The sequence below is a fragment of the Cydia amplana genome, chromosome Z (assembly GCF_948474715.1).
Source record: "Cydia amplana chromosome Z, ilCydAmpl1.1, whole genome shotgun sequence".
Lineage (NCBI taxonomy): Eukaryota > Metazoa > Arthropoda > Insecta > Lepidoptera > Tortricidae > Cydia > Cydia amplana.
The window spans coordinates 10,618,335-10,644,982 of record NC_086096.1 but is presented as its reverse complement, the minus strand read 5'-3'; the positions used below and the strand labels follow the sequence as shown (position 1 = coordinate 10,644,982).

The 26,648-nt window shown below is 38.2% G+C and overlaps 1 protein-coding gene across 5 annotated transcripts; it reads right to left on the bottom strand.

Moving 5' to 3' along the window:
• Nucleotides 1-1,024: 1,024 nt before the first annotated feature.
• On the bottom strand, nt 1,025-25,121 carry LOC134661333 (voltage-gated potassium channel subunit beta-2). 5 transcript variants are annotated; one of them, XM_063517365.1, is made up of 19 exons: nt 24,991-25,121; nt 23,562-23,656; nt 23,034-23,135; nt 22,651-22,779; nt 21,100-21,223; nt 18,936-19,074; nt 9,554-9,627; nt 9,231-9,464; nt 8,701-8,794; nt 5,702-5,844; nt 5,548-5,627; nt 4,881-5,013; nt 4,598-4,734; nt 3,915-4,011; nt 3,683-3,798; nt 2,967-3,103; nt 2,686-2,845; nt 2,503-2,569; nt 1,025-2,401 (listed from the first exon to the last, which is right to left on the bottom strand). In XM_063517365.1, the coding sequence occupies exons 2-17, from the start codon at nt 23,568-23,570 to the stop codon at nt 2,737-2,739; spliced, it is 1,857 nt and encodes a 618-aa protein (XP_063373435.1). In that variant the 5' UTR covers nt 23,571-23,656; nt 24,991-25,121; the 3' UTR covers nt 1,025-2,401; nt 2,503-2,569; nt 2,686-2,736. The 5 variants fall into 5 exon arrangements, with proteins under 5 accessions (XP_063373435.1, XP_063373431.1, XP_063373432.1 ...); XM_063517361.1 differs by lacking the exons at nt 18,936-19,074; nt 21,100-21,223; nt 22,651-22,779; ... (1 more) ...; nt 23,562-23,656; nt 24,991-25,121 and adding exons at nt 5,965-5,991; nt 12,557-12,749; nt 13,068-13,158 and having other exon boundaries at nt 1,028-2,401; nt 5,702-5,829; XM_063517362.1 differs by lacking the exons at nt 18,936-19,074; nt 21,100-21,223; nt 22,651-22,779; ... (1 more) ...; nt 23,562-23,656; nt 24,991-25,121 and adding exons at nt 5,965-5,991; nt 12,557-12,764; nt 13,068-13,116 and having other exon boundaries at nt 1,028-2,401; nt 5,702-5,829.
• Nucleotides 25,122-26,648: the final 1,527 nt, after the last annotated feature.

Genomic DNA, 26,648 nt, shown 5'->3' with positions numbered 1-26,648 from the left:
CGTTACCCGTATAAATTGTAATCAGAATTGTAATACGTACATGTAATTTTTTTTTATAGCATATAGGTAAATAATATTTCCGTCTCAATAATACATGATATTGTTTATAGCAGTTTTAATCATGAGGATGATTTAAGTACAATAATCTGGCTTAAAAATTAATAACACATATAATATAAATATATACAAGCTGCGCTTGATGTATGCTCGTAATAAACTTTCAATGACTAATAACAATAGGTACGAAAATTGTGTGACCCTATGCCTAGTGATATGAAATGAAAGAAGTTGTACCATGCTACATTTCCACTTACTAAGGTACATTGTAGACAATCATAAGGCCCAATCGAAGACATACAGATGAATTCAGGAACCAACCCTTTTAGTTATAGTTCTGTAAAAATAACTTTAATCACCAATCTAAACTTATTATTACCAAGAATTATTGTTATTTACTCATTACCTTCACTTCTCGATTAGTTATTGTAACAGGTACATGACTCTATTGAATCTACCATTTTAATTTTAATAAAAAAGTCTAGCAATAAATCTGAAAGTTATCCCCACTAACCTAAAACAGAGTTTTCGAAACTCATATTAATTTAATATACAATCAATATATAATTATTCCGGTTTTCGCCCCCTTTATATTTTTGAGCTACCTCTACACTTATTAATAACTAATTGATTTACTCGCTGATTGCAATTAACAATAATATTGTCTAAAAAGTTTAACTGGGCATGCATTACGTAGACCCAATCCAATACACACCTGCGCCTGCCTACGGCTCGTATAAAGAAACGACACGTTAGACGGGGAAATATCTACTTATCTTAATATACTTGGGATCCATTTCAGAAACAGTACCTACCAGTCTTGTATTACGAGTGTGTTGCCATGGTAACCTTACAACACAACGATGAAAACACTTGTAATATTGTAGTACATCATTTGTACGGTTCCGGAAACGAGCTAATGGATCCGTCTTACATGTTTTTAAATTTACATTACAAAAGAGATTTTACAGTTGTTTCATGTACAATTACGTGATCCTATTAATTCTAAATTCAATCACCTATTTATATAGGATTTTACCAAATTTGTATCTATACCGACAAAGAATGTACATCTAGGTTTCTTAAGGACCGCGCACTAAATTCGGCAGTGATTTGCCGGATAGGACGATAATAGTAAACTATTATTAGGTACTCTGTTGAAACCAGGGCACAGCTCTGGCCCTACTATCGTATCACGTTATAAGATACGATGCCTGCTTATAAAGTGGACTCTATAGAACGGAGGTGCGAATTTAAATACTCGGCGGAAGCATGACAAATATGCTGGTATGCACACTAGAAGGCTTAACTTTCGAGCAGGTGGTGTGAGTGGCTTGCATATATGACCAATTAAGTTCTCAAATTGTTTAAGCCAGACGGACCAAGTTAATATTTGCGTATCAGAAAAAGCATTTATAGGTTATGACTTTTTTTAAATAATCTTCCTAACCTAGTATTTTCAAAGGAATCTACTGAATTTGACGATCGTGTCGCTTTCGAGACACCTGGATCACAATTTCTGTATATTAAATTACATTGTAGTATTAAAAGACACTTCTAAAATGCACTGGATTAATCGCTTACTTTCTTGAAATTCCATCTAATTAGGACTTCGAGTCGTACCCACTACGAAAACAGTACGAAAAGTATTTATTTGCCTTACTTCCCTATTTGGCTGGTCATATATAAACAACTACCTACATGTGCAAGAGTGACAATCCTTTTTTACAAATCTAGATGTTTACATCCTTACGTATACTATCTAATTATCAAGTAGATTCGATTCGAATCTGTCGATTCGAAACAAGGTAGGCTCTACAATAAAGATTTTGGTAACACTCACTTTACTAGATAATATATCCATCGATTGTTTATATCCCGTACAAGATTTGCATTATTGGTTAACTTCATCACAGATCTATTAAATCACTTCCAGTTTAAATTTTCGTATATGTTTCTGAGGTCGATTCGCACTGGCCGCACGCACACCCCATCTGTTGGGAGGTCGCCGGGGCCTGGGTGTCGCTCTCGAACAGGTAATGCCGGCGGGGTGGTTTCGCAACAGTTTCTCTTTCGTTTTCATAGAATAAGCCAGGCATGTTAGAGGTGATGCAGGCCATGTTCACCTCGTGTTATATGTCCGCCGGGGAGGAGAGGTCGAGCCGGGAGCGGCGTCGGTCGCGCGCGCCCGCCAGCTGGCCCGAGGACGAGCGCTGCAGAGACGAGGAGCGGGCGCGCGCCGGCTCCGACTTGGACTTCTTCACCTTGCTGCCGCCGCTCGCTGGTTGCTTGCCTTTCAGCGATGACACCGACACAACCACGTCAGTTGATATACCGTCTTGTTCTGAAACACAAACATTCGTTTTTCCATTTTACACGTGTTACAGTTTTAGATACATATGTATATATGATATGTTAAATGTAAGGCTGCTTCTAGGTACCGACCTGTTCGCTTGATGACTTCGCCCGCATTATTCAAAAAGAACTTTGGCTTCGATTCCTTAAGCGATTCCTGTATAATTAGTAGAATAGTTTAGAAAAAATAGAAGTAACAACATGTATGGTAGGTAGTAGGTACCTACCTACCTACTAGGTAGGTACGTAAAGAAATAAGTTTTTGACGTGTACCTTTGATTTACTAGATTTGGAAGCAGAGTCAGTGCTTCCGCGCCACCACGGTCACTGAATCTCACAAAAGCCCCTCCCGGGCTCCTTGCCGGGGGTGGAGGCTTCGCCCTCGATCGTCTCGCCCTCGGGCTTAGGCGAGCCCGTTCCAGACGTTGCGCCGCTAATCAAAACAATTTTGTATTTTCCATTAAAATGTTTTAATATAGGTACACAATATAATGTTGGATAATTCGGTTTCATTAAATCAGTAATTTATTATTAGAAGAGTTTTTAGTACTTACGTCATATCTACTCGCACAGTGTTATTGTTCTGTTGGTTCCGCATGGCCAGCGTAGACACCATGGGGGGCCGTTGTGGCTTGTTCGCTAACAACCTTTCGATCTCAGCCATTACTAAGGGTGTTAATTGCGGGACAATCTGTACCAAAAGTGGAAACAAACATTTGACATTAACTAGCACTCACACGACTATACCTTTGGCGTCGAAGGTTTGTACCTATGACAGTTCATTTTAAAATGGAGTAGCTGCCACGTAAAACCTTTGTTGTTTTTTTTTGGAGTTTAGCATATTTATTTATTTAGATATGTAACATTTAAGTAATAAAGATATGATAAAAACATATTTCTTAGATTATTTTTTAAATTAAACCCAACCAAATTAGTTATGAATGATCTGCCTTAGAGCTAGAGACCATCATTCGGCGCGAGAGGCATAGTCTTTGTATTAGCTTAAGCTCGAGTCTAGTTAATAAAAGACGAAGCTGGAGTACTTTTAAATATGTTCGCATATATGTGTTATCTAGAAACTCAAATCACCTAAGAGGTATAGACAATTAGACAACCTAAAATTATCAAAGAAACGTTAAAGGATACCTACGCCAAATTCCTAAAATTTAATCAAAAATCTGTAGTACGTATATAGTTGTACGAATTTTACAAAAAACTAGACTCTAAACAATAAAACTATTGAAAGTTCTAAGTCTCATAGTTATCGTACCTGTAACGCGTGAATGTTTTCTTTAAATTGTTCAACGCTGGTGGCGCCTAAAAGCAGGCAATTGACTGATTCATTTTTCAAGCACCACGCCACAGCCAGTTGACTCATCGAGCAATCTAAAAAATTGTGATCATTTAAATGTGTTTTAAGATATGACACATCTTTGACAGTCTGATACGAGATCAGACCGTTCATTTACCAAGGATTAGTTAATCAACATAGTGTTACATACTCAGTGAATTTGCGAGATTCGATAGGTCACGTAACTTGTCTCCGTATGTCCGAGGTTCTTCACCTGTCACCTGCTCCTTACTTCCGGAGCTTCTCATCTGGCAACAGTATTACAGCACTTTTAGAAATTGTTGTAGAGACCACATAGAGACAGAATAAATAATAAAAGCTCTCCCAAATAGCGGGATGATACGAGTGGCATATATTCATATCCCAAATGGCAGACCGTTTGGGAACACTATTTCCTTTATTTAAAAAACGCACATTTCTGTTTATAAAATAATATATTTTTTAGAATATAAGAATTCTTTACAATTAATCATTAAAATTATAAATGTTTATTTTTATTGCGTAATGGTCAACAAAAGTTGTCACATATTGAACAATAGTTAACAGCTTTTAAGCAATGAGTTTATTACGAGTACCTATAAGCTGGGAGTGTGCGTAAAATTTTTTTCACAACTCAACCATAACTCAAAACTCAAACATTTATTCAGCAAACAGGCCACAGGGGCACTTTAACATGACAATTTTTACAAGCAATAAAAATAAACAAAATTATAATAATAATACAATTACAAATAGCGAATCAATTAAATATTAGAAAATTTATTATAGAGATGTGTACGTCTCTAAATGACGAATAACACGTTAAGAATGCAAATAAATGCAGGTAAAACTTACGTCTGGTACCGCCAGGTCCTCCTCGCACCAACTGAACGTGCTGTACTTCCTGTTGAACCGGGACTTGGCGAAGAGCCCCGTGATCTCCTCGCGGCCCAGCCCCTTGCCAGTCGTTATGGCCGACCACGCCATCATACCTGAAACACGCATAAGCCTTAAAAAAAAACCCATCCAAGTCGTTTAGAAAAGACGTCCGTTTTCCTGAACGTATTTGACACATTTGTTACATACTAAAAACTAAAATGTACATTGAAGTAAAATCATCACAATAATGTCTACTCACCTACTCCTATTTTATGATATAACTCAGGCATGTATAATTCTGGTTTCTCCCTGCAGAACATGTGGTATTCTGTTTGTTCTACTATCGGAGTAATACAGTTAAACTGTCTGCAATTTGTGTAGGCGTCCATTATCTAAAAGTTACAAAAGTGGAAGAAATTAGTTCGATTTACGACCGTTTACGTTGAGGCTTTAACCAACTCCAGATGAAGTTGGCTTTCATATTCTTCTTGCATCTCTTACTTTATATTCTACGCTATTCTAATAGACTTCCGACATATCGATTGTCATGATTGAATATTATTTTATGAAACAGTTATATAACAAAGGTTCTTTAAACTCCAAGAGGAAAAAAATCTTGCATATTGTTCATCTAGGTTTTGTGCACGCTGTAGGGAAAGATAGTTTTTAAAGATAGGTAAGGGTTTTATGCACCAGGCCACGTAGCCAAAATGACAATCGCTTACGCTCCGTAGCGATCGAAACGCAACTGTCACTGTCGCACTAATATGGAAGAGTGATAGAGAGACACCAAGCGTTTCGTTGTCGAAGCGATAGCGATTGTCACCTTGGCTAGGCCGGCTGATAGGGAAAAGCGCACAAATAACTACGAAAACGCGCTTATGCGGATTTTACTTACTGTACGACAACTTTCCAATTAGTCTTACCTCAGCAGGTGACCAACGAGCCGTCCCCCAATACATGACCCATCCTTGGTTTATAACAAAATTCATAGCACGTACCAATTCTGTAAATAATAAACAGTCACTTCACGAATGTCCTCGTTCTAAAAAATATAACAAAATTTCATTAAATACTAACCTTCCATCGGGCAAACAGGATCGACCTTATGCAAGAGTACCACGTCGATATATTCCACCTGTAGTCTCGCCAGCGAGGCCTTGATGCTTTCGATTATATGCTTACGAGATAGACCTCTCTCATCCGACCTGTCATTACCAAACCTAATGAATAAACAGTTGGTAACACATCAACAATTAAGCAAAAAGCACATAAAAGCGAGTGTAATAAGTGATAGCAAGTCTGTTGAAGAGCTAGTTAAAGCGTTAATCACTCATCTGTACTTAAGAAATAATTCAAATCCGTGGAAGCTATTGAAACACATGACACTCATTAGCATAGGTGACATGCAATTGAAATAAATGCAAACAGTTACATATACCGGTACATACATATATAATTAAGTTGTCAATACATATATACATAATATATCGATAAATTCGTATACACCGTGTTTTTTCACGATTTCAATATTATGTATAAAATAATTCAATAATTCTAAAAAAGACTACTCGAGACATCGGGTGACCGTCGGGCTGGCTCATTTCTCGGCCAATGAAAAGGATTGCCATTCAGGGTGGAATATAGCCAGCCTCATGGGCACCCTTGCGCAGAGGACAAGCCTCAGCGACGTGGTTAATTTTACTTGATAGAAAATAAAGTTCGTTTTAATTTAGTTCGTTTCTATTTAATTTTATTGTATTTTGTGTAAGAAACTTTTTAATCAAGTTTGTGCGGGAAGAGTCGTGAAATGTATGGGATCAATACATTCTAAGACACTTCTCTTTCAACACAGACTCTATAAAATTATAACAAAGATATTTAGAAGCCCGAAGCTAGATATACGTCATAATATGATGTACATCTAGCGCAACGACTCAATGACGAGCCTATGGCACGTTATACCAAAGAAAATCACCTATTTATTAATTAACGATAATTGATTAATCTGGCTTTCTGCATTTCAACATTTTGTCAATGTATGTAGTACATTTTTATAAAAAACTTGTCGAAATTATTAAGTGTCCATAACTTATTGAGTAATCAATATATTAATTCAGTACAAATCAAATGGACATAATTCAATTCCTAAATTTGTCAAAGTAAAAAAAACACGATGTATAGGTACACATAACCATATTAAGGACTAAAATAACTACACACCCAAGCCTTCCCAACGAGTAAACGGGAAAAAAGTGAAATTATACATAATTATTAATTTAATCCAGTTTCAAACTACGAGTATTGACTTGCGGATAAATTTGCAGTTTTCAGTCCAGGTTTTGAACTGACTGTGGGTCTAATTGTGGCTATTTATTGTAAACATACGAGTGCTAACTGGGGCACGAGTACTTGTGATGCAGCAAAATATTTTACGACTTAAAAATGTAGAGGATTTAAAATGAGCACATGTATAAATAATATAAATATACATCTTATTTATCGATAATCCCTAGGACGTGCCCCAAGATGTATATATGATTATTAAGACCTAAGTCGTGAATTTTATTTTTATTTACGAATTACGCTTGAAAAAAAATTTGCAAAATACATAGAATATATTGCAGATCATAAATATAGGTACGTTTATAGGAATACTGGACGCGTGCAGGGTGGAGGCATTCCTGGGGTAGATTTTTGCCAGAAGATCAACGCAGGGACTTTATCGGTAATACTATCAACTGTCTTAGTTTCAATTACCTACTTAATTTATTTTTTTCAGATTATGCCCTGTCAGTAGATACAGTCAAGGAATTTAATTTCAGTGCCATGTCGTACCTTGTCACAGTGATAATAGTATGACGTCCCTAGTAAAAGGTACGGAAATTAATTTCCTTTACTGTACCTACTGTGTAAGTACAGGGCTGCCAGTACATAATTTTTTATTATACGATCCAGTGCCTGCAATTATACGAAATTCGATTGCATTATACGAGAACACAATAAAAAAAAACTATTATTATTAAGTCGATATTTTAAAAACGGGGGTCTTACCGCAAAGACCGAAATTCGCAAATTGCGGGGGTCTTTATCTTTTACTCCTATGAAGGCGTAATAAGAGTGACAGAGAGGGACGCCCGCAATTTACGATCTTCGATTTTCGCAATTATAGCCGTTGACGTACGGTTCCATTAAATGGTTTAAAAATATTGACACACTGTTTTTTGAAATTATTGTCAGTAGTTTGACATCGGTGTTTTTTTTCGTATCCAATTATACCGATTGACCACCTATACGTAATGGATAAGAAAAAATTTCCATTATACGAATTTCGTATCCAATTCTACGATCTGGCAGCCCTGTGTAAGTAAGAAATTGAAACAGGTGTGTTTGTAAGTAGGTACGTGATTTTACGCGGTTATCACTTATCACACTGATGTACCTTAAACAGCACGCCGCTCCTGTGTGTGAGCGAGACAACGTTGTGCACTTAAATAGCGGTGTCCCGCTAGCACACCGGAGCGGCGGTGTGCGAGTCCGCATCCAATGTGAAGACCACCTTAGGGCTTTCATTGCTTTTGGGTGACAAATCAAAAGTGCTTATCTTAAGCAAAGATAATTAAGTTTCCCTTCTCTCCATCTTAAGGAATCTGTGAGTGAATTTATCTCTTTAAATTACAGTTACCGATAGTGGTCCCTGGGTTGGTTGTGTCGTTATCGATAAACAGGTGGTGAATATCATCCATATTTAGGCAGAGAACAATGAAAACGGAACACGTTTTAAGTATGTAAACTTCAGTAGCAACCGACCCATTTACATTGTTCTCAAGTGTAGTAGTGTGATAGAACACTTTGTTTAAGTAGGTACTACTATAGCCTGTTGGGGGCAAGATCAAGATATTTAGAACCATATTATATTACACACACAGGTATACAGGTACCTACTACTACTTAAATCACAGATGCCATTTACTCAAACAATTCAATACCTAACTGCCAAAACGTTACCTAAACATCCAACATACATTCCAACCATGATACCATTTGAAAGTAGGTATACCACTACATGCAACACTTACTTGGTACTCCAGTAAATCTTTGTCGTAATAATAATACTCGTTCGTCTAACGTTTATTTTCTTTAGAATCCTCCCCAGTTCAGCTTCGCCTTTTGCTATTAATGTAAGGTTAAAGTAAAGTTTTATTTTAACAAATATTCATTTTAAAAAGAGTCACAGAAGTATCGATAATTACCTACTGGCTATATTTAACGTTGGTTAAAAACGAATAAATTTATGTAATTTTTAAGTTATCCGTTCCGTTAATTTAAGTTAATAAAAAGGTACTTTATTACTAGTGCCCACGCCAATTCCTGGGATTAGTTGCCAAACGGACCCCAGGCTCCCATGAGCCGTGGCAAAATGCCGAGACAACGCGAGGAAGATGAAGAAAAAGGTACTTATATAAAAAGTCCATCAATTCAAAAAAATCCTGACATTTTCGTATTCCTGACATGTCAGGAAAATTCCTGTCATCTGGTAACCCTATCCGTGAATAACTTTTTTGGAGCTTACAAAAGAATCAAGTAGTCGTAGGTTATTCTAACTTACCACAATGAGCCTCCGACAAGTCGAACAGATTTATACCGTTCTCCAGAGCAGTCAGTATAATGTCCTCCGCGTAATCTTCATTAAGCATAGTCCAGATGCCTACGCCAATATTGGGCACGCGGAGACCGGATTTGCCTAGGTTTTTGTACCTTAATCCGGGAGTTACCACCGAAGGCATGTTGGCGTGAATTCCCATATACGTTGACATATGCCGAGACACACTGATTTCTCCAGCTGCAAAATATTTCAGATAATTCGCATAAATAACTATGTACTTGTAAATGAAATTCGACGGTAGAGGTTTTTTTTTTAAATTTGCTTGCCTTGATCTAGCATCTGCTGAGAATTTGCGCTGAAATCATCCATGCAATCCAGGGAGGCAATCGGAGCACGACATCTGAACAATCCAAACAAAACAGCGTTAGTACATTGAAATAGTTATGTACGAATACTACGAATTAACTACATTACATTATTTCGTAACACGTGGACGTCTGTTAAAATACATACCTACATAAATTGGTAATAAGCCTAAATAATTAAATGGTACACTCGCTGTTTGCAATTTAAAATGTAAGTCGTGATCAGAACTATTCAGAACTACGCTATAACTATGATGATGTCGATATGTTTCTACTGACATTAGTTACCTACTGTTTCTAGTGCTAAAGGCAGTTATCTACTCCTAATCTGCCCCTAATTTTTAATTACTAATTTCTATTTCTACATATATGTATAACGCTCACTATGCACCATGGTAAAATGACACGTAGCAATTATTTAAACGCAAAATATAACGATTTTTTTGTTTAAACATTAGATCAAGTTATGAATTACTAAATTTACAACGTAGCATTGTTGCGATATTTATTTAAAAATTTAATTGAAAAAGGGTAGGTTGTTGTTATTAGTTATTACTCACTTCGCGTGCGTATGTTTTAAAATATTAAAATTACATCTTCAGTATTTTCTGTTCCGGCCGGGAGTGAAGTAGGTACTATGGCGTTTAGAGAGCGAGTTAGGTACATTGACTTTTAAATCTAATTATCTAGTTCGTACATTAACAATTAGTCGATTTTCTAATTTAGTATCATGAGGAATTGTTAAATATACTTAACAGCACTTAGATTTGAATAAAACGGATGTTATTTCGCGCTTTTAAAAAGCTAAGAAGCAGTTTACATAAGTAAAGTAGATGGCAGCCGCAAGTCGGACACAAGAAGCTTGCAGTCACAGATAGCGAGGAGGAAGTAAGAAACGGTGTCGATGCATCAGTGCGAAGAGTACAGGAGATCACCTTACCTGTGTTGTGGTTGACAACTTCCCCAATGAACAGCATGAGTCAAGCCAAGCCATCATCATTTATCTAAACAACAGTATCTATTAATCTGCGATCTCTTCTGTCTTTACATTACTGAAAACTGCGCGTTTAACAGTTTTCCTGACACATGGTTAAATTGTAGTATGCGACATGATTAAAGATACTGCGTTTTGGAAGGTACCTAGAGGCATGCGACGATCGCGGTGCGCGATGTGGCGGAGTGCGCTGTCAGCTTTACGGGCCTCTTACGTGTAGGAGAAGACATAACTTCCTATTGTTTTATTTAAATGAGTATATATCGTCGGGTGATAACCAAAACTCACTACCACCACATAGTTCATAGCCATAGTCAACCGTAAAAGTGCAAACATAAGGTTGATTTTTGTTTAATGATTTTTTGGTTATTTGTGATTTTTGGTCTGACCGACGCACTGACGAAGACAGTATACTTAATAAAGAATTATTGTAGGCAGTTCTCAGTTTTTTAGCCCTAGATAAAAAGGACTGTTCCGTTCAGAGTCCTACGACCTCTAAAATAAATTAAAAAAAACGTATAATACGAACCCGTAGTATGCATGCATACAACATACGAGCAAGGAGTTATTGATATGAATGATAAAATCGAATAAAAAAACGTGCCCTCTAGTCTGACAGAAACAGATGGGGCTGTAAGTACTGCGCAACATCGTCAAGTGACAACCACAATTCACTAAATTACTAATTTACTATCACAAGTTCAGAGCCATAGTAAACGGTACTAGTATTACTACTAGTAATTTACTAGTAACAACACAACGTTGATTTTCGTTTTATTATTTTTAGCAATTAGTGACTTTTGGTTGTTACCTAATGATATTGTCTGACTTAATAATATACATATGTAGGTACATCTCACTCAATCAATGTATCTTTAAGATTAGTTATTTGCTAAGATTGGTGTAGCACTTAGCAGCGCAGCTACGCAGGAAGTAAAGCTGCTTTACAATTGTAGGAAATACATTTTGTTGTATTTTTGTATTACCATTTCAATTTTGTTTTAACTAACTTTGAATAATAAGTACAGATCAGTTTTATATTATTTTTTATCTGATAGGGTAAAAGCATAATAAATATTACCGTTTACCAACATAAGTTTTAAAGAGGTTTTAAATATTCCGCAAGAGTTTAAAATGTAGGGCACTGTAAACAAATTATAATATTATTATGACACCAACTATATTTTGTTTTTAGTAAGCCCCACTTTAACCAAAATATCTGGGAGAACGAGCTTTGCTCGGAAAACATACAAAAACTCAAAAATCCTCGTTTTCTCAGAGGTAAGACCTAGCTAGATCGACTTTTCGCCCCCGAAAACCCCCATATAGGAAATTTCATTGAAATCGTTACAGCCGTTTACGAGATCCTCAAAATATATATACATATAAATAAGTAAATAAACAAGATTTGCTCGTTTAAAGGTATTAGATTAGATAGATAGATAGATTAGATAGAGTAGATAGGTATTGTCATGTCGAATGCAATAATAAGATTTAAATAAATAATATTCCTGAAATACGAATCTGAATACGCTTCCAAATTATACTGCATACAAATCCTACGAGAATATATAACAAAGGCTCGAACATTGCTTTAGCTCCCGTGGTCGTAATGAAAACGAGGCAATGGAAACATTAGCATCAACGTTTGCCGTCCCAATCCAATATCAGCCGTGCCGTGCGCTCATTAGGCATGCAGCAGGCGAAAATTGCATTACCTTTACCTAGTTGCACTGTAAACGTTGCAGCCCGGAAAAGGCTAGTGACTGAATCGATTGTATAAATGCACAAAAGAAAATTCGTCGTGTGTCGTAAAATGAGTAAACAAATGGTGTTTTGTTTGTATTGCCGTGTGCAACTTGGCGGTTTTTCCGCTACACCCTGACGAGTTTTCTTGTTAGGTGTTTGTCGGAAGGGTATGTCTTCTCCCGTGCGGGGCAGCGTCGCGGTCTGGTGTGGTGTGGAGTTACCGATAGATGGTGGGCATGTGGCTGGAGTCGACGGAGGCGCTGTCGGGCGGGCCGAGCGGCGTGTGCGGCGTGCAGCTGGACTCGCTGCGTGACATCTGCGAGCCTTCTTTGCCGCCGCCGCCGTCCGCCCCCTTGTACTGCATCTCGTGCCGCCTCATTCTGCTCCTACGCTTAGCAACAGCATCTCAACACCCTACAAACGTCTTATCTGTAATGAAACGTCATACGACTCCCACGGCAGCCTCGAACCGACCCTCGGAAAGGACGTAGTGGGCACGATTTTCTTAACACTCAAGGATAGTAAGGTAAACATAGAGAAGCATGCATGCCCTACCGCTAACATCTAACGCTAGTCCGCTAAGGGTACACGAATTCGAGTGACGTCACATCGTTTACATCTAAGCACTCTCAAAATCCACAATTAAGATCATGAAGTAGGAAAAGTAGGTATTAAGTTATTAGTGGTTGACACGTAAGGGTTCAATCGGCGGGTCACTGTGGGTGCACTCACCGGAGCAGCGGTTGGTGGTCTACGTACTGAACATTAGTTATTGCTGCGACGAGCCGTCGAGCAGCGGTCTGACTGTATTGCGGCGCGGGGAGGGCGGGGGTCGCGCGGGGCGGGGCACAACCCCTGCGCTCTACGAGCTCTACTCTCCGCACATGCGCGCACTGTCTCACCGACAGCTCGGTAAAAGACGCGTGCAAACTTACCAACAACGGCATATACAGCCTTTGTCACTTGCAAGATAACCCGCTTTACTGACCCATTTCGACATTCGGCCCGGATATCAACGCTCGCATTATTTGTGATGCATATGTAAATCTCCGCAATCATCTCAACTTACTTTTATAACTTAACTTGCAAAGCAGAATAACCAATAAGAATAACTTACAAGAATAAATGAAAACCGTTTATTTGCTTTAAAAGTTTCGTAACAATAACAACTGATTGCCCTTCAACTATTTAGTTACAGTACCTACTAGAACTTGCTCACCAAAGTTAAGTATATTGTAATCAAAACTTATCCATAAACCACCTACGGATACAAAATTACGTTACAGGCGAACAGTGTTAATGCAATTATGAATTCACGCCATGAATGCCAATTAGTTCAGCAACAGAAGTCAGCTAAGTGCAAAATACTGTCACCTACTGCGAACTACGATCATACCTGATAGTAAGCGTTCCTGTCAGGTACTGATACGATTCTATCCGGCAGAAACATGGTTAACATAGCCAGTGTGTGCCTACTAAATATTTATTTACGAAAAAACAAGCAACAACGGTTGCACTCCGGGAGTGCCGATAGAAGTGAATACTCACCTCACTATGTTACCGACGCACGGTAACACGATACATACGTTTAGCGGAGGTATTCTATTTATTAATTATATGTTATTATCATTCTCAAATAAGATCACACTTTTTCATTGATATGTTTATTTACATACTGCCATGACAACGTCAAATTATTTGAAAATAAGTAAAGAGTTTTGAAAAGGAGTCCGCAACATAAATGTCAAATAACATTGAGTTTTTATCATGAAGTTATATTTTTTAAACTGGAGCGAGTTGTCACTTTTTTTGCCATACTAATTTGAACCTTATCACCGAGACAGAAAGTTGTTCGTACCAGACTAGAGAAAACGGTCCACTTGAGATAGAAAAACCCGAGCCCTGTGTCTCACTCGCACATGTTGCCAATGTTAAAAAGATACCATTGTGGTAGAAATTATATCATTAAACTACTGAATTTAATTACCTTCTTATACAATTTTAGTGCTATATTCAGATTACAGTTCTGATATATTTTAAGTAATTTGTAAATAATTATGATGCCAATATTATTAACTGATTAAACCATACATACATACATGCATACACAGCAAAAAAAACCTAAATTTTAGTATGGTAGGATTTGTAGTAACTTTAAATATTAATTGGTATCCCCAACTTGATGACATTTCTTCAAAACACGTGAATGCGAAATTTCTTAAAAATTGTGAAGAAATGTTATGTTAAAGGTTGTTGGAGTGAAATAATTGCTAATTGTGGAATATTGTTTCACAAGAAAGCCACAATTATTACATTTTACTATAAAAATACAAGACAACATTGTCAAACTCATTAGGGTGACTATGATGTCGGCACGTTGTGAATCGGTCTCACAGAATTCTTATTATTAACGTAGGTAATGTATAGTGCATCAAGCAAATCTTGTCAGTAGCAATGTACTGCAAATTAAAGTAGGGTAACACCATGTAACACTCAAAGAGCAGAATTGCGCTAGGAATAGCAGCAATGTACATCGAACCAAAACGTGTTTATTTTCCGCCCTTAATACTACCATCTATGGAATTATCATAACCTCAAATTTTAGTAATGTTTACCGTCAACGAGTATGATTGTACATTGCAGGCACCTTAGCTTTGCTTGAGGTCATGCATAATCTTGGTATTTAATGGTGACAGCAGAAATTTCTCTTGAAATAGAAACGATTCAGAATGTAAACAATAAGATGATGGCTGTCATTCACGATCCACATTCCACAGATAACACACAGATGACACGCGATTTTGGAATTATTCGAACACAGTGTTGCTAACCCGCGATTTTTCAAATTTGCCGCCTTTTACTACTGACAAGATTTGGTTGATCCAGTATAAAAGTAAGTTTAACTTAATAGGTATGTCTTTATTTCGGCATGTTTAATTTAAGATTTGTTATAGAATACCTAATTGAAGGGATGTTTACAAAGACAACATAACTGATTAGAGCGGTTGTCATTTTTTTTTAAGAACATGTTAATCGTTTCAGGTGTCAACCAGTGTAGTCAGTTATGTTGTTTTTGTAAACATCCCTTCAATTGCCAAAATTAAAAACCAAAGTGCTTAACTCCTTAAACATTACAGACTCTCATTTATACATAATATTTTGTTACGGAAAAGGTGTGTCAAACTGTTTATATATATGCAATCGATTCTTTATAGGTAGGACACATTTCCGTCAATAGAAAAAAGGCACCACCTTTAAAAAAAACGTCATATTTGCTAAACAGATCTTCAATGACGCTTACACTTAAAAAAAGCTGAAGTGGACAAAAGGGAAGCCTACCTTTATGAACATACCATGAGTGAGTGCTAAAGAGGCCGACTACAAATGAAAGAAAAAACCCGACTACTTAAAATTTCACTTTATTTAGAAAATGTCACACCCTACTGATATATTTCATGTTATCCTAATATCCCACATACAGATGTCTTATGGTCACCCTAATTAGAACGAGATGCAGGGCTCTAGTTTGACTTCTCATGTGGACACACTTTTTGGTCAATGTACTCGATCCAGTTTATTAACTCTAAATCCGTGGTTTTTATTTATTGATTTAAATGCCATTTAAATTCGTTGAGTATATAGCCTAAGGAGATGTGATACACGGGCGACCCCCTCCGGCAAAGTACATTGGTCAACTGTTCAAACACGTTATATAAAACTACTTGAAGTCGCTTCACCGCCATTTTACATCGTTCCGTGTCGCGAGACGTTTCTCTTAAAAAATGATGACTTGTGCAGTATTATCGTGTAAAAGGCGATCTGATAGCTCAAATTCGCAACAAGATCGCGTTTCCTATCATATATAAGTATTTATACTAACTATTAAATGTATATTGAAGTACAATCTCCATTTAAAGAAAAAACCGTTGCGATACATAAACGACAGAAAAATGTAAACATAAATACAGTGGTACGGGAACGAATCGGTCTTAAGGGATGTGACAAAGTCAAAAAAGCGACTCTACATTTGAATGATTGAATGAATCATTCATTCATTCAATCAACCTCGATAACATTTTATTTTTACATATGCAAACTGAATGGTGTATATAATAAGTGTTCCGGACGTTTGTATTTTAGTTTTTATCTTATTTTGGGTAGTTCCATTTCATAACTTTGACGATAAAGAGGAAAACCCACCTCACCCCGTAGTGCCTCGTATTTGAGGTGAGAGGGCTTTTCATACAAAGGTGATTTTGGAAGAATGTTGGATCCATTTTTTTTTATTATGCTTATTACTATAGCTCCATTTTAAATTGGAATACATTTTTTTTGTAGCAGTAGCCTTAAAATCCCTTCTCACCCCCCTCTCAAACCTTCTCTCCCCATTCATAACCCACCTCTCCCCGCGAAACCTACTCACCCCATTTTACGGTACTGAAAAGTGACAAAACGCTCTCACTTCTATAGAGAGTTTTGTTCAAGCAAATTGCTAGTTAATTACTGGTTTGAATATATTGTTTAATATAGCTGATCAAGCAAATAATGTCAGTAAAAAAAGACGCGATATTCAAATTTTCTATGGGACGATATCTTTACCTATGTATCAGCCCGGAAAACCTGCGGGCGACAGTTCATTCCACAGTTTAGCTGTGCGTGCTGGCTAAGACACAAAGACACATAAATACAGACAGCCATACATACAAACAATCATTTTATTGGCTACCTAATATCTTCAATGTACAGAATTTTCACTTTTACAATTTTATAATAAATAGTAGTAGTATAAGACAATTCAGTTCATTCATCAAACTGATTTGACTCATTCTTCAGATGTGTCCCATCACTATCATGTTCGTATGTATGCTGCATAGTTATGTGAAAACTCTGTTTGTGTGCGTGTAATTTTTGATGTGTTGAATTTGTTTGTAGTGTGCGTTTGTCGCAACAGCATAATCTGTGTCTGTTGAGTTACTTATCTTTTGGTGGTGTGCTGTAGGTGTTTACCTCGCCCCCCGCTAAAAGTGGCGAAAAAATTTGTTCGAAGAGTTTACGTTATCACATCTCCTTAGGCTATATGTGACGTTATCTATGAAAAGGGACCTTATTGTCGATGGCGCTTACGCCATTATTAACGATGCTCCGATATAAATACAATGCCGCGCGACTAGTGTTGAGTTGCTCACTCGTGAGGCACCTCTTTTGTACCACTCATTTTGTTAAATCGTCGCAGTACTTCACACCGCAAAAATGTCTTACTTCACTCCTCTATTCATTTAACTCATTTACTCGCGCGCATCACAACAGGTCTTACCACACAAATCATTCAAACACTTCATTTGAAAAAACCACTCGCGGCTGAGGCGCGCGAGCGCGCGATGCGCACAAGTACTCACAAGCTCGGTACTCGCCGACATTCAAATCCTCATTTGAGTCTCAAATGAGTGTGTTAACTGCCGAACTACAAACCTTATTGCAAAGACAAAAGGTCCACCGAGAAATTCGTTGAAGTTTCGCTCACCGCCTCACGCGTCATTGACTGGGACATTCCCTCAAAAATCCTTTCAAAATGAAACAATGAATTATATTTATCCAAAGAGGGAGTGAGACAGACACACGCCCAACTTCAATGTCGCCTCGCCGAAAATGACACACGAAGGACAACAAGCGTAAGCGCTGCAGGCTTTCATACATCTTAAATATGTCTTTCATAAATATGTCTATACATTAAATATTTTTTGTTGCCGTTGGAGTTTTTTGAAGCCGGAGGAACGGTCGATGCAAAAAAATTGTAGTACCTCACCTCATTTGAAGTAAGACATTGTAGTACTTCATTTTAGAAAATGAGGTACTCATACAAACTCATTTTAAATTGATGTCCCACCCATCACTACGCGCGACGCTGTGCGGCGTAAGCGCCATCGACAATAAGGTCCCTTTTCATAGATAATGCCCCATATACTCAAAGTTTAAATTACGAGTGGCCACCTTATGGGGCTTACGGTCACGTGATCGCCTTACGCCCCTTATGGTCACGTGATCGCCTTACGCTGTCTCGAGTTTATCATTTTTTCCCCACCTCAAAAAGTGCCCAGTGCCGCTAAAGAAGTTTTCACTTCAATAATATGGCCGGAGACATGTCGTCAAATGATTAGAAAGGAGCCAACTTTTCTGACGGAAATTGACCGTCTGCACTTCGTAAATGTTGCTGTTGTTTATTTGTGTTGAACCCCATTCACTGCTAAGCAGTCGCAGTCGCATAATGAGTTTGCTGATACGAATCGAAATTGATTTGCAGATGCGAAACGACAACGTGGTTGTCACTGAATGTGTAAATAAATAAAAATTGCCCTAGACTTTATAATGCTGGCTCAATGTCGACGCGCATTTGGGAACAGACTATGCCGCTGGCTAAGTTGACGACCTCGTAGCGAGCGCGTAGCGGAGTGTTCGACGGGACGTGTAGCGTAGAGCGTCCACTCACATACCCAGCCCCGGCGTGGGCGACAGCATAGTCGTCACAACCTATTCGGCCCTGTAGTTGCTGTATATGTCTACATTAATTATGTATAAGAGAAGAATATGTACAGGTTAACTTGCCCTGGACATGAGGGTGCTCGATCCCTGTCGATTCGCATTTGAGGGCAGACGTCGCTTGCCGAGGACCGCCAGGCGCGAGCGTCCGCGCTTGCCTCGCACGCCGCTCCTTCGCAGCACACGTCACTGTCTATGGAGTCATCTATGGAACATTCGATAGCTATATCAGAAAAACTTTTTACTGAACATTGATACCTGTACATATTAAGCTTTTGTTTTAATCGTATCTTAATCAAGTAAAAAAGTTATATTATTTATTGTCTTGGTTATTTCAATAGAGTCTGTGCGGAAAGAGAAGAGTCATAGATTGTACCTATTGGTTCCCACAGACTCTAACAGCGAATAAGATTAGATAAGTGCCTACATATATTATAAATATTATAACTAAAGACAAAAAAAAATGAACAAATCGGCTTGGTCCTACCTCACCTTTAATTTAATTAAGCATTGAGTTAGCTAATGCTCAGTGCAGCTTAATATGTATACATATTGGTAGGTATATTTCATGGTTAGCCCTTTTCCTGGGCGCACCAATTATTATTACCAATAAAGTCCAAATATTAAGATCTACTCGAAATAAGTAGATAGGTTTAGATTAGACATTTGAAGATACATATGTTACATAACTAAGTAAATTTTTGCGCAAGTTCATTCCGGGTAGGTATTTAGTTTGAACCGTACATTGGATTACAACGGTTGAAATTCTATTACTGAACACTTATGTTGTATTGTACTATGCTTGAAAAAGGGTTAAAAAACACAAACCAGATCGACCGCTTAGTAAGGTTTGCGTTGTCGCATGCGAGCCCTTCAAGTCGCGCGTCGCGCGTGACATAGGTACGAGGGCTGTTTGATAAGTACCCGTTTATGAAAAAAATAATCAGTTGTTTTTGTTTATATGCATTTATTTTTCTTCATAGTCTCCTTTTAACTCTATACACTTGTTCCACCTATATTCAAGCTTCAATAAACCATCCAAAAAGTATGATTTCGGAAAGTCATTAAAATAGGCCTCTGTGGCGGCAATGACTTCGTCATTTGATCCAAATCGCTTACCACCGAGCCATTTTTTCAGGTTGGGAAACAAAAATAAATCGCATGGGGTCAAATCTGGAGAATACGGGGGGTAAGGCAATAGGGCGTAGCGTAATTGTGTTAATTTAGCCATCACAACTCTAGACGAATGAGCTGGTGCGTTGTCGTGATGAGACAGTACTTTTTTATTTTTAAAATGGGGTCGTTTGTCCTTCAACCCAGCGTCAAATTCATCCAATAAATTGGCATAGTACTGCCCTGTTATCGTTTTCCCCTTTTCTAAGAACTCAATATGTATAATACCCTGCGAATCTCAAAAAACGGTCGCCATGACCTTTCCAGCCGATGGAACGATTTTTGCTATCTTTCGCGCAGGTTCACCCGGTAAAATCCACTGCTTCGACTGCCCTTTCATTTCCGGGGGATAGTGGTGACCCACGTTTCGTCTACGGTCACGAAACGACGCAGAAACTCCTTCGGGTTACGTTTGAACACGGCCAAACACTGCTCCGAAGTAGTCAGTCGGTTCCGTTTTTGCTCCTCCGTGAGTAAACGCGGCACCCACCTCGCCGATACTGTCTTCATACCCAATTTTTCTTCTAATATGTTTTGTACCCGCTCGATTGGAACATTTACAGCATCAACGATTTCTCGAAGTTCAATTCGGCGGTCGGCTAAAACGATATTTTCAATTTTCTTAACCATATCGTCTGTAGTCACCTCAATTGGGCGGCCTGGGCGATCCTCATCAAAGACGGTTGTTCTCCCCCGCTTAAACTCGTTAAACCAGTATCTGACGGTTGTCATAGAAGGAGCACATTCATGGTAAACCGCTTGCATTCTTACTTTTATTTCATCACATGTTTTTCCTTCCAAAAACAAGAATCTAATTACAGACCGATACTGCTCTTTCTCTATTTTCACAATTTTAAGTTCACGCTTTCACTGAATCGCTGTCAAATGAGAAAAAAACAAAAGAATGCTGTTTTTTTTTTAAATTTTCCCACCTCTGAAAAATGGCTTAAAACGATTGTATACATATTTTCGGCCCGTGATATTAATACATTTGGAAAACGGGTACTTATTAAACAGCCCTCGTATATGCAGTGAGATACAAACGGATAATACTAACCTCTACGAGTTCCTAGGCGGGATAGGTTGATCCAGTTGTCACATTCCGTGATGCTTTGTATAGAGTGAGGCGTGGTCAACTGTGCACTGCACGCCTTTTTCAGCATATTCTGCGCAATTATATTCTGTGAAAGAAACTAAAAATGCCCAAAAACCATCAAATTTTCATCATTATTCTTTTGGAATCAATGGATCATACGGAAATAAACAAAAATGTTTATTTTTTACTCGAAAGTTAAAGGTAGGAAAACTTAGTTTCTGGATTTGAATTGCATTCCAAACACTGATCAGGACGTAATCTCCCGAAGATATAATAACGGAGTATAATCAACTCTCGGGAAATTTACAGGTAAAAAATTTGGCTTAAATTGCCGTCAACGGGCAGGGTGTCCAGAAGGCTGGTAGTATTTCCTCGCTGTATAGCGATACTAATTGCTGTGCGAAATAGTGGCCAGCCCTCTGGTCGCCCGAAGCCTCTATTAGGCGCGTCGACAAATCTTTATACAGCCAACGCGCGCTTGGCCCCCATGGCCCCAAGGTTTCGACGCCAAACGCCGCGAATACGTAGCTCGTTTCTAGGGCGGCATATTTGCGGCGCTTGAGGCTTTCGGCCTAACTAGGCTTAACTAGGGCCCGACGGATGAAAAAGTGTCTATTTCTTCATATTATCGGGAATAAAAATACTAAATCTACAGTATATGACACGTATATAGTATAGGTCACGTAATTTATGTAGATATAGTTGAATACCTACCTACACATATACAACACACCACATATACATGTAGTTAAAAGTATAGTCATACACAGATTAATCGCTACGATTTATAGTTACGTGTGTAGCCAGCATTAAGGACAATTATGTGCCGAGTAGGTAAATAAAATAAAAAAGTATATAGACTCTGGTCTCCAACTAAGTAGCTGATGCAAGACAGGTGTTAACACAACGGCGAGAGAGAAAGAAGGAGCCGCACAGATATAGAATGAAACGTATTTAATTAAAGTGCGCAAAAGGGAAGCCATCGCGAATATGAATATTTCATAAACTGCGAAAAGGGCCTCCGACAAATGAAAAAACGTAAGGAGTTCCACTTTTTAAGCGTCATATCTGCAGCTAGAATGTACCACAACGTAAGGTTAGCGGACTGGAAAATACGAAATTCTGTATTCAGGAGATACAGCAAATTTTATAAATTACGCAATCATATTTATTATTCCGGAATTCAATACTTCCAATGACACTCAAAACACTAATTCCGATCAAATACTAAAGTATACTTGGTCAAGCAGATCTTGTCAGTAGAAAAAGGCGGCAAATTTGAAAAATGTAGGCGAGAAGGGACATCTACCCATAGAAAATTTTAATTTCGCGCATTTTTTTACTGACAAGATTTGCTTGACCAGCTATACTTAAGTATATTAGGTAATACCGATTTTAGTCGCACTTTTGATATTTGACAGGCAATCTTGTACATTCTAGATCTATGCATCACTCCCAATAATTAAGTTCAGAGATACCAAGAAACACACTCACTTAAGGGTAGGTACTTACTCTATAATGGGTGTCCGGTATGGACGGTCTACTGTGACGCCACCTAGTCGCCATGCGCGGCAGCTCACACAGGCCGTGGTGCGACCACGATGTGTTCATGCCACGCACCGCCCCTGACGCGTCGGCGATCTAAATAATTAATCCTTAACACATACAATACTAAAAGCAAGACTGCAAGGGTAGACGCAGCCCTTACATTGATAAGCAGGTGCTCATTTTAATGAAATGAATACGTACAAGTGTACCTATACTAAACATTTAAAGCTTTACAACTACTTAAAACAGCCCTTTTTACTTCCTGTGTAAGGCTAAAGCTCTTTTTTCCTATGGTGCAAATACGTAAGTATTTAGAAAATGGAAAAGGATAGAGGAAAACAACTCACCTCCCTCTTTTGTTCTGCCTCCGCTTCAATGGCCCGCTGGTGCAGTAACTCTATGTCCAGCTTCCGGTCCTCCTCAGCCTCCCGTGCTTGGCATTCCTTTTCCTGATCAAAAAAAGTTATGCAACTAAAACAACCTTTAAAAAAAAAGAATAAAATAAAATTGCATCCCATTTATAGCTGGTCAACCAAATCTTGTCAGATATCCCTTCGCGCCTACATTTTTCAAATTAGCGCCTTTTTCTACTGTCAAGATCTGGTTGACCAAGTATATATGCACTAGCAACGGATATGTTTGAAGTCGGTGCCAAGCCGAATCTTAAAAGCGTCAACACACTGTCGAACTTAATGCCGACCTGGCTCGGTTCGATAAGAAAGAAAGAAAGCTGTCCATTCGTTGTTTGGAAATTAAAAAATAATATGTTTACACTTTTGCACCTTACTCCTAGGCGAAAAATGAAAATATATTTTTGACGTTGACTGTACTTAAATTCAAATGTATGGACGAAATGTACGAAATCTATGGATAACCTTCTGCATTTGACGTTCGTGTTCAATCTTCTGCTGCTCCAATTCCTCTTCTGGTATTGGCGGAGTCTCATCACCGCTAGATGTATGCTTCGCCCCTGGAAGAGGAAAATACTTAATAATTACGGAGCATTTATTAATTCCAGACAGGTGTTTACAAAAATTAAAAACCCAGGATATACAACCCGCCCATATCATTATAACTAATAATAATAATTTGAGCCTATATACGTCCCACTGCTGGGCAGGCTTGGGCTATAGTCCCCACGCTAGCCCAATGTGGATTGGGGACTTCACATACACCTTTGAATTTCTTCGCAGATGTATGCAGGTTTCCTCACGATGTTTTCCTTCACCGAAAAGGTAGTGGTAAATATCAAATGATATTTCGTACATAAGTTCCGAAAAACTCATTGGTACGAGCCAGGATTTGAACCCGCGACTCATAAATTACAACTAACTTAAATAAAATTTTATGTACTGTCACGCTCCGTGATTGTTACGCCATTTAGGGAATTGGACCTTCCATAGCGTAAGTATGGAATAACCAATTTAGCTAGGACCACAAATGGCGCCACAATCCAGTGTGGTGACTGTACCTAACTTAAACAAAATGGTACTATGGGTTACCACTGTGGGACCATTATGTGACGCTATAGAACTATGTCAAAGTAACTAAATGAGGTTAGTATGAAAAAAAATACACTAGGCTTTATAAGTATATCACATGGCAATCAGAAAAACAAACAAAAAATCGTACTAAAATCTCGTATCTTAGAATGGAGATATGTAAGGTCAGTGTAAGGTAGAGTGGACTATGATACCTTAGAATAACTCTGCATCCCATTTGTGGCTATGTCATCTATTATGAGGTTTAAAAGTTGCATCTTATAGGCTACGATCAATTCAGTTAGACCAGGTATTGCTACTTAGAGAGAAGCTAAGATTCTTAGCTGAAGTAATCTATTTTAAGGGTTCCATTTTATAGCTTAAATGGATAAAACGGAACCCATAAAGTTTTGCCATGTCCGTCCGTAAGTCACGCTATTTTACTCGAAAACTAGGTATTTTAAGCTAGGTATATTTTAATGAAATTTAAATCTCGTATCTTAGAACGTATAGTATGGTCGAGTCGGACAAATATGACTGCATTATTTGGAACATGTAAACTTCTCTTTTTTACAGAAAGCACGTACGTGTGCTTCAAAGCTGTCGACGCTCATTTGATTATTTTTTTAAATCGTAAGTATGAAAGTACGGAAACCTTTCATAATGCGTGGTCAGACACGCACTTGGCCGGTTTTTCATTGTATTAACGAATACTTTTGGAAATAATAGCTTCGAAAGTCCAAAATAATGAGTTTTCTTTTCTCATTAAAATACACACTTTCACCGAAACATCATCGAAACCAACATCTAAACTTATTCTTACCGGTAGGCGGATGATACGAAATCCAAAATTGGTGAGCCAGTTTTACACAATTGTCCCACGAATAGTTGACACCAAAACACTCTGCAGTGGCTCTATGGTCAATCCACGGAGTTGACTGAATCGCGTATCTATAAACCGTAAGAATTTATTCATAGATGTTTATTTTCATGGTTATGTGCAGTGAAGTTCTATATGAAACTGTATTGGCAACGGTCCAAAACACGTCGCCGCCGAAATCTTACGATCGAGGCAAAGTAACCGAATGTTAGATTCAAGGACAAACATCGGGTATTAAACATAAGTGACCTGTGAGTTGAGTAAAATTTGATTTTGTTAGAACTTTACTGTGTGCAAAATCAGGTCAACCTGCCCGGTCTAGTGACAACCTACTAGTACGAATGGCGCTCACGGCACTAACATTCTGCTGTAGAGACGTGAAGGTGAAAGGGGTGTTACCCAAGTAGTTTTAATAAAATTTACTTATTTATAAATGATCCTACTTGATGTACTAGGTTTTATGATTACCTAATGGTAGGTTTCGCCTTCGCCCCGAGGGTAGGTACCGAGTTAAAAACAATTCTATTTTAAATTGGTAACCCTACTAGTGCTCTAGATTTTTTGTCGCCAAAATTCGGTGTATTCCCATATGTCCCCGTCCCCGCCCCACGTGACCGAGCCGCCATACATGAGGCGGGGACCAATATTTATACATTTTTAATATATATTATAATTTGAATATATCGTCAGGTGACAAGCAAAAGTCACTAATTACTATAAAATATTTAAACAAAAATCAACCTTCTTTTCGTACTAATATGGTTCACTATGGCTATGAACTTGTGGAGACCAGGGGGCCGATTTTTGAATTTTGATCGCTCGATTTCGTCACTCGAAAATCGGTGGAAAAGACAAATCCAACGACACAATTCCTCAAAATTGGATCAGGTATTTAATAGCTGGGGCAACATGAGGATGGGCATTAATTAATTCAGTAACTGACGACAGGGCACGACACAGCTACACGTTAGAAATGGATAAAAACTTTGGAGATAAGTATATCTACATACTTATCCCCAAAGTATGTTCACCTCTTCGTGCCTTGAAACCCTCGGCAAGCTCAAGATTCCACTTTTTCAACCATTTGCTACACTCGTGGTTTTTAATGTTGGGATCTTTTGCTTCCTCGGGCCACAATACTAGCAGGAGGGGTAAACAACAACTTTGCACCCTTGTTGAAGCAAATACTCGTAACCTACATATATTCTAATTTCCATTTTCGCACTTTACTTATATCCGCGTTAACTTACTCATTTATTTGTTTGGCAACCAAGCCCGTACTTCACGGTCGTCAACGAGGCTTTCCGAGTTCCGACCACTGCGAGCTTTGTGTACCGAGTCACCGACCGACCGTGTAGTTATGTAGTAGGTGAATGGCAATCAAATTGTATTGAGCCCCTAGAACGGATTGCAATGTTTTAGTGAAATACTTAAGTATTATTACTTTAGGAATAAAAAAAAACTTTTTACTCGCAATAAATCTTTTTCCAGAAATACCTCTGGTTCACTCACTTAATCAGTAGAAAACGGCGGCAAATATAGGCGCGTAGAGTTTGAGTGAAAATTTGAATTTCGTGCCTTTTTCTCATGAATCTAGTATT